The sequence below is a fragment of the Acipenser ruthenus genome, chromosome 19, assembly GCF_902713425.1.
Source record: "Acipenser ruthenus chromosome 19, fAciRut3.2 maternal haplotype, whole genome shotgun sequence".
NCBI classification, from domain to species: domain Eukaryota; kingdom Metazoa; phylum Chordata; class Actinopteri; order Acipenseriformes; family Acipenseridae; genus Acipenser; species Acipenser ruthenus.
In genome coordinates, this window is record NC_081207.1 from 7779079 (window position 1) to 7788008 (window position 8930).

Genomic DNA, 8930 nt, shown 5'->3' on the forward strand with positions numbered 1-8930 from the left:
CTTCTCCGTCAAACAGTTAATCCAAGAAAGACTTTTAAGAAAGGCTTTCAAACTAGTTTTACCTCAGAATTGATGGTTTAGTGTTTGAAATTTAAAGACACCTAAGAACTAGATGATTGTAACACAAATAATTATTTTCCGATTTTACTGGAGTCAAGACAGGGTTATTTCTAATTAAAACTGCTTAATGGTGTTACCTTAGAGATGATATAGAGAAATTTAAATCCCAAATGAGCCAGGGCTGGTGGAGACTTCTTATCTCGTACTATTTCAAGCAACAAATTTAACATCCATTCTGGAAACAAAAAAATAGGTGAATGATCAAGACAAATACAGTGACACAGACAAGCTAGACACCTGCTGCTTTCCTACATTATATCTGGCAGAATGTTTAGTTGACTTAAACATCTAACAGGTTAATATAAGGTGTGCACAAGTAGGTGTTTAAAAAATGCAGTCCTCCATACCAACGACTTTAAAAACAATAGGCAGTCCAAGGCTTTTCCATTTCACATTCTTGTACAAATAGGTATTACAATTTAGGAATACCTATTTTTTATGTTCTATTTTTTATTTTTTTTATTTTTTTTTAATTTAGTTGTCACCACTTATTTTTATTATTTTCTCCCAATTTAGAATGTCCCATTTTTAGGCTCAACTCACTGCTCACAGGGACGAAGATGAACACACGCTGTCCTCCGAAGCATGTGCCGTTAGCCACCCACTTCTTTACACACTGCAGGCTCACCATGTTGCCACCCAAAGCTACAGTGTCGGAGGACAACGCAGCTCTGGGCAGCTTACAGGCAAATCTGCAGGCGCCCGGCCAGACCACAGGGGTTGCTGGTGCGTGGTGAGCCGAGGACACCCTGGCCGACCTAAGCCGCCGCCCCATCCACTCCCCGAGCGGCGCTCGGCCAATTGTCCCCTGGGATCTCCTGTCCACGATCGGCAATGGAATAACCTGGACTTGAACCAGCAACGTCCAGGATATAGGGCGCATCCTACACTCCACGCGGAGCATCTTTACCGGATGCTCCACTTGGGAGCTGTTCTATTATTTATTGTCCAATTCAACTGTTATCCATTGAATTGTCCTCTTACCGAGATGTGGGTCCAGGAGATGGGGCTGTTCTTGGTATTTATCCATTATAACTGGAATAAAGAAGAATTAAAACGGATTAACACACAGCCACTGTGATTACAGATTGCTTATTAATACAAGGCAAACACGAAGGGGCCATTGACACTAAATAGAAAAGCAATTCTAATGTAGCACAGATCAACGCAGATGTTGGCTTCAGGGAGGCCTATTGTGACTTGTGTGTGGCTTACTGTCATCGGCTGCTGAATGTGCAATAAAAATGGGATTTGTTAAGTTTACCAAACAAAAACTAAATACCTAGTCAGATACTGTACCCAAGATGTTGCTGCATAGTACCTGAATTCACTGCATGGATAATATGTCTTCCAAAAATGCTATTGCACTGCCAGATCCAAGCTGACACATTCATATGTAGAATATGTTTGGAACTTTCTGACTCTGTATAACATTATATACATGGCACATGTACACCATTTAAGTACTGGGGAAAAGATGGCAGTGTGATGCATGCCAGTCTTTTTCTAGGGGTGCAATATACACAGCTGCCATACAATCCTTTGGCTTGGGGTATATCCACACACGCTGTGGCTTATATGACCGACCGAGTGCTGAATGTGGATACTGACACAGACCAAGCCAATTGGGAACTTAATTGTGTTCCCAGTGTCTGTGCCAAAATGCAGGACAGCTAGATAAGTCACTGTATGCATGGATATTCCCAAAAGTACATTAGGGCAGCCCTGTATAGTGATACGACACAAACATAAGATCTATAAGAACAGGAACGTTATGTTCATTATTTACTCCGAATCCAACCAAAAATAATTGTCTATTTAATGACATTGATATAAAAAAATTAAATATAAAAGGGGTGTGGTGGGGGGTAATTTCAAATCAGCTATGGTACTAAAATGATCAGGTGTCAGTATTCTGAACAATCAGGCTCCCACTGCAATAAACCTACTCTAAACTGATCAATCCTATCAGTTATCCATCCAGGAGTTACCCTTACCTGTATTTCTTCATTGCTGAAGGTGTTATACAAAGACAATCATGTTCTGGGCAAGTTTAGCATGGGCTTGATTGCTGGCACCTGATAATTTTGCAGCAAAGAAATGTGAACATTTGAATGACAGATAGAGCAGGTAGGTACCATCACCGGTTAAAGAGAAATTCACACATACCAAGGAATTTCTGAGTTGTCACCTCCAATGCAGTCAAATCTTCATAGACAGTCTTCAGGCTGCAGATTAAACTGCGAGTCTCCTGACTTTCGCTAAAGGTTTCTAGAATGTTCCCCTTTGCAATTACATCAGGCTCCGTTGATCCTTCATCTTCTCTGTCGCAGACATCGCTTTCCATGTCATTTAAAGCCATTGCTGGATTTATTTTACCGAACTGTCACCTAAGCAAAGCAAAATTAAAAGTGAACTTGATTTTTTTGTTTGTTTTCGAATTACAAAATGTGCGTAGCTATAATGAAACACATATGCAAATTCCACTTTTTAAAACGTGATCAATGATTCGTATTTAAAATTTGTACAACTATAAATGTCAACAGCTTATCTAGACTTTGTCCAAATAATTACAAAATAATAGTATACAAATTTTGCAAAAATACACAGCTAATCCGAACACTGCTATCCATGCAATGGCAACAGTTAACTAAAACAGATTTTGTTATAAACATTCGACGGGTTAAAAAGGTTTTAATCATTAGAAACATACTTGCGGGGAATGTCGCAGAATGAAATCTACAAAGCATGCGCAACCAACCGCTCCTCTGTTGTGTCTGTGAGATTCAACTTTCACCCGCTGTTACTCAGCATCTACAGGGAAGGAACAGGGCCAAAACACTCAGACAGCACGACGGCGTAGTGTCTGATTTTTAAACCGACAAAATAGTAAAGGGCGAGATTTACAACGAAACGTTGCAGCATTTTTTTTCTTTTTTTTTTTTTTTTTTTATACATCAGAAAACAATTGGATTAGAACCGAAACAAAATCATATTAATGCTGACTCTAATATGTTGTATTATGTCTAATTGGTTGCAGTTCATTGCAAAATCGCTGGATGCGACGTCTCCCTAGAATTTTAACCACTGGGGACACAGTTAGGGGACACTTCAAACGCAAATCTAGCTGACTCCTAACCGATAAACGATATGGCATCTAATACAAATGTATTCATTTGTACCATATATAAGTATTCAAATAGTATGCATAAATATTCGAAATGTATTATTTAAAATCATGAGGTTGCATGAATGTAAAGGCGTTTAAATGGTGTAGTGTCCCATGCGTTTTATTTTATTTATTTATTTTACATATGCGGCATGTTGTTCTGTACTTGCCCACAGATAATATCAATATATTATCCCTGCGATTAAGCAAAATCAATAGACTTCACACAAGAGATCGGTTTATTAATTCTTTGCATTTTATTTGTTCTGCCATTGCACCACACATCACAGATATTGTGTATTTTGTAAGGGCTAATCACAGAAAACTTAATACTTTCTAAGTGCTGCTGTGGAATAACCCCTTTCTCACATACACAAGTATGGTAAGTGCCATTAAGAGTATCCTACTCTGATCCCTTGGGATCGTTAATACACCTGTCCTCATTGTACATTAATAACTTTAACCAGCAGAGGGAGCTGTCCTCAATGTACAGTTTCTTCATGTCAAGATAAAGGAAGCAAACACGTGTTAGTAAGCAAAAGGTGTATTAGACTTTACATCATTTCTTTTTTAAGGATTGGTTACTTAAAACTAATTGCAGCACGATTACACCTGGTACAGCAAGCAAATAACTTACAGTCTTGTTTTAGTAGGTGCTGTAGAATTCACTTATTTAGCCATGTTTTGTATTGTAAATATCTAAGCAGACAGTCACAACAAGCCATTTACAATGAAACAGGTTTAAATGGAAAACGACCCTATATTCATACTAATGACAGTCTAAATCTCAAAACAGGCAGTGCCTTCACTACATACAGCCTTTGTGTGTAGATCTGGTCTTAATGCACAAAACACTATGGTCTTGCATGGATATCCTACATTAAGAATGGTCCCTTTTGTCATAGTCAATTTTTTTTTTTTTCGATCCCACATTGTTCTGCAGGATTACTAAAACAACATTCAGATGGAAAGGCTCAAGATCCTGTTAGGATATCCAATTCTTTTCCACAGGGTTTCTGACTGGGGTTGCTTTGCAATGGCAAATCGGAAGTATACAGTCAAGTGGACCATAGTTTGCATACTACTGTAATACCGATAGTACAGTATATCTAGTCCAGTGTTAATGACGGGCGATTCCCATAGTGTTGTTAGGTTATAATTTGTAATTACAAGTATATTTTGAAGCACAACAATTGCACTGTATTGGACATGTAGTTGTAACATACAATTTAATCTCATGTGTGATCACAATGTAATACCATCATAAAACCTTGTCCCCATAACCACTGAAAGGCAGGATCATGGTTTTCCATAATATTTAAATGGGGCCACTGTCATTTGCGAATGGCTGATCTGACTAATTATATTGAGTAACTTGAAACATTTCATAGAATGTGCACAATATAAATGATTAGAACCATAGCTCCTATCAAAGCTAAAACAAACCAACAGCCAGTTACTGTTATCTACTGCAAAAAACAAGTGTCACGTTATATTGTGGTCATGCTGGAAGGGTTCTGGTAACAGGTACACCAGGAGGTATACTTCATTCTCAATGCAGTTATTTGACCAGGTTCCTCATGATATTAAGGGAAGAGCCCCTGTACCCTGTTCCGAAATGGTTCCAATGGTTTAAATAGTGGAAGAGCTGATACAGCTTCAGTCGCTTCTCAAAGCCAGGCGCTTTGGGGATCTTCTTGTGGTACGCTGAGTAGAAGGACCCCCCGAATCCTCCGAACATCCCTGCAATGGCCAGCTCGAACTCAGAGTGCCCATAGTAGGAAGCCGGGTCAAAAACGAGGGGCCCAGCCTCATTCTCTGCAACGTTACCTCCCCAGAGATCACCGTGGAGCAAGGCTGGAACAATTTCCACACCACGGAACAGGTCTGGAATTTTCAGCTACAAAAGAAAGTTGGTGTTTTGTTTTGGTTTTTTTTTTGGTTTTTTTGAGCGTCCATTTATTATTATTATTATTATTATTTATTCCTTAGCAGACACCCTTATCCAGGGCGACTTACAATTGTTACAAGATATCACATTATTTTTTACATACAATTACATTATTTTTTTCACATTATTATTATTTTTTTTTTACATACAATTACCCATTTATACAGTTGGGTTTTTACTGGAGCAATCTAGGTAAAGTACCTTGTTCAAGGGTACAGCAGCAGTGTCCCCCACCAACAACCCTCCGGTCAAGAGTCCAGAGCCCTAATGTACTAACTCTGGACTCAACACATCTGCTAAACACACCTCTACTGCTTAACAGAACTGCACAGAATTATTGGCAGCTTCCTATTATCCTCTACATTTGTAAGGATTACCTGGAGCTTGGCCCAAAGCTCTCTCGCTTCTCGGTCACCGTAGTCCTTCTCTACCATGTTCAGCTGGTGCTGCAGTCTCTGCTGGGTGTAAAATGAAACCCAGTCGCTCTGCCAGTCATTCACCTGGAGAACAAGCAACAGTAATTGAACAGCAAAGACAGCGCAGGAAGAGATGTGATAAAGGAGAGGTACAATAAAAAACAGATCTGGGATACCTTGCTTGAAATTTCAAACACTTCAATCTAAAAGTGTTGCTTGTAGTTAGAACTAAAGTAAACTGTAGTACGGTATAGAGATATCTCAACTCCATGTATTACAGTATGAACGTAATGCCTGTCCTGTGGTTTTATTTACATATGCACTCTGTGTCTACATGGAACTCTCTTTTTAAAGACACTGAGCTTACCTGTGGAATATATCCACAGCAGGTGGCTGTATGAAAGCCAAACTTATCCACATATTGGACCTCTGACTGTCCGGAGCCCTTCCCTTAGACAACAGAAATATCGGTTAATATTATTATTTTTATAAAGTTTACTTTAACATATAAAGAATCAGTAACATACACAAAAATAAATGGTAATACAAGGAATAAGCTTTCTCTAATGTTACATGTCTTAATAGGTGCGGTAATTCCATACTGAATTCATATTTAAATCCAGCCTTTTGAAAAGTGTCTTGAACTGTTTTATTCAAGTTCCAGTTCTGTTTGAGGTGAATTACCGACAGTCTGCTCTCCCTTGTCCAGCTTCTCTTTCAGACTCTGATTGTGAAGGTGCAGGTCCGCTAGCTGCTCCCCAAGCATTGCTGAATGTCTGCAACATAATCCATTAAAGCAAACATGCATTTTAATAGTTTGCTTTCTATCATCACTCTCCTAATATTGAATGTCTTACTTTTTAATGTACTTTTATATTATCTATGGTTGTTTCTTCACTAATCTTGGACTAGCTAATGTTACCATAAGTCTATATACATAATTAAACTGAAATAAAAATGTTACTTAAAAGATAATACCTGTTTATACTTCTCATATCCAAGTGCTCCATAACAAACACAGCGCCCCCACCAGGTGAGAGATCAATTACTTTAACTGGCTTTGGTGCTTTTATAGTGTTGGTTTGTAGGATGGCTTCCAGACTTGCCTTTTCTCCATCGAACATTTTCCTTGCCTTACAAAAAGAAAAAGCAGCGTCAAAGAAATGTAGCGAGGTCTTTTATAGCATTTCAGAAGAATGTCTGTTTATTCCCCAGAATTGCTGGGGCTGTATTAAAAAAGTATTAACTTTCAAGCATCTGTTTCGATGGATTAAATACAGTGAATTTTGTTAATTGTTTAACGAATCAATGGCTGGTTTCAGAGACCATGACTAGCACTGATAAAAACAGATGCATATTTTAAAAACAATGTTCCTTATTTCTAGTTTTAAATTTTATATTATTAATTTCAAAAGTAGTAATAACTTTATGCACGTCTCTTGTATTTTGTGATTTGTATTATTGAATAGACAACGAGCTTTAAGTATTTCGTAACGTTTGATATTGCCTTCATTGGACAACTATAACAAGCAGTGCACGCACAAGTGCCATTTGAAATTTCTATCAAACATGCAGTATGTTTATAACAGTACTTATTACCAAATACTATAAAGCTCATGTTTATTATAGATTAAACTGTAGGATACCCATAACTCAAATAAATTCCCATTCCAACTTTCCAATATACTGTATATCTATATCTATCTATCTATCTGTAATGATCTATATAATTAATTATACACGACCAGTATGTTACGTATGACATGGCTTGTTTGTTTTTGGGTTTTTTTGCTGGGTGTGGTATTGGCAACAGGACAAGTGGAGAATGTTCGTGACTTTGTCGATTTACGTCATGAATGACCAAAATATGAAACATAGCAGGAATATTTAAAACTACTTATCAAGTAAACGGAAGCCAATGAAACATATTACAAATTAAATGATCTTGTTATCAGACAATAATGCACTAATTTGAATGAATAAAAAGTACTGAATACAACGGCATTCTACTCCAACCTTTTATGTACATCTTCACACAAACTGCAAGCCTAATACCTAAGCAAGTGCAACGCAAGGAGAGAAATATAAAGGTATTGACCTCACTCTTGTGATTAACTTTAACAAACACTCTTCCGCTGTCAGTATCATAACTCTGTCCTTCGCTAATGCAACCGCCCCCTGCACGTCCCGTTGCCTTCAGAGTTGAGGTATTCAATTCTTTTTTCAGTAAGCTTTCCATTTCTCTTTGCAGCTTTTGCATTCAATTTTGCAAAGCTTGCACAGCTAAACGCATTTATCCCTCTAGTAGCTTTCTGTGACAGATGACGTGATGTCAAAGTTAACCTAAAAATGAGCCTATTAAATTAGCAAAACGAAACAATGTATTGTTTTAATTGTTTTACTTACGAGCCCGTGAGAAACTATAAATAGTGAAGATTATTTCATTCATATGTTTGAGACATATCATTGCTTGTTTTTGTTTTGTTTTATATAAATGTACATATGCAGGCAGCTTGGAATTCACTTTGTAGGTCCTACTTCGGGGAGGGAGCAAGGTTACATGGGATATGTGGTTTTTTTGCATTGTATGCCATCAAGCAAAAAAAGAAACGGGTGAAGTTATTGTAGTCCTAGGCTCTATATGCATTTAGGATACTTTTGTAAAAATCATGTAACTGTTTACAAATATGTAGTACACAGCAACATCTGTATACATTTGCAGCAATTGTATTCAAGATGGGATATTTCTGTAATAAAAATATGAACTGTCAATTAGAATACCAGTGCATATCCTAGTGTGGAGTAGTGGTTAGGGCTCTGGACTCTTGACCGGAGGGTTGATGGTTGTGGGTTCAATCCCCAGTGGGGGACACTGCTGTTGTACCCTTGAGCAAGGTACTTTACCTAGATTGCTCCAGTAAAAACCCAACTGTATAAATGGGTAATTGTATGTAAAAATAATGTGATATCTGTATAATGTGAAATAATGTATAATGTGATATCTTGTAACAATTGTAAGTCGCCCTGGATAAGGGTGTCTGCTAAGAAATAAATAATAATAATAATAATACTATACTGCGCTCATTATAGAAATGTCACCTTGCTTAGGATTACCCAGACTGCCCAAAACATCAAATATGCTAGTGTTTTCTGCAAAAACAGAAATAAATGATGATTAAGACCACGTATCATATCTAGACAACATTTTCAGTAAAGGAATTACGTATTAATAAAATGAAAATAATATTGCACTTGAACAATAGTTTGTATTTAT

General features: G+C 37.5%; 2 protein-coding genes across 2 annotated transcripts in view; both read right to left on the reverse strand.

Annotated features, from left to right (window-relative positions):
• The window catches only part of tbcd (tubulin folding cofactor D), a 137661-nt gene extending 134709 nt beyond the window's left edge, over positions 1–2952 (reverse strand). The window contains exons 1-4 of the mRNA XM_034040536.3: positions 2834–2952; positions 2290–2510; positions 1105–1155; positions 198–295 (exon numbers count right to left, since the gene is read on the reverse strand). Coding sequence (XP_033896427.2) covers positions 198–295; positions 1105–1155; positions 2290–2482 — 342 coding nt within the window. The 5' untranslated portion in view covers positions 2483–2510; positions 2834–2952. The remainder of the gene's footprint in view (positions 1–197; positions 296–1104; positions 1156–2289; positions 2511–2833) is intronic.
• Positions 2953–3527: 575 nt separating this feature from the next.
• On the reverse strand, positions 3528–7988 carry fn3krp (fructosamine 3 kinase related protein). The gene is made up of 6 exons (XM_034040634.3): positions 7755–7988; positions 6635–6789; positions 6341–6432; positions 6024–6106; positions 5618–5740; positions 3528–5189 (listed from the first exon to the last, which is right to left on the reverse strand). The coding sequence occupies exons 1-6, from the start codon at positions 7914–7916 to the stop codon at positions 4851–4853; spliced, it is 954 nt and encodes a 317-aa protein (XP_033896525.1). The 5' UTR covers positions 7917–7988; the 3' UTR covers positions 3528–4850.
• Positions 7989–8930: the final 942 nt, after the last annotated feature.

Bases quoted from the DNA above. Each gene is read 5' to 3' on its own strand.
- fn3krp (XM_034040634.3), bottom strand. From the start codon at position 7,916: ATGCAAAAGCTGCAAAGAGAAATGGAAAGCTTACTGAAAAAAGAATTG. The intron at 6,107-6,340 runs GTAATTCACCTC...CTGTTGTCTAAG, and splicing joins CAAGGGAGAGCAGACTGTCG to GGAAGGGCTCCGGACAGTCA. The intron at 5,741-6,023 runs GTAAGCTCAGTG...CTTGTTCTCCAG, and splicing joins GCTGTGGATATATTCCACAG to GTGAATGACTGGCAGAGCGA.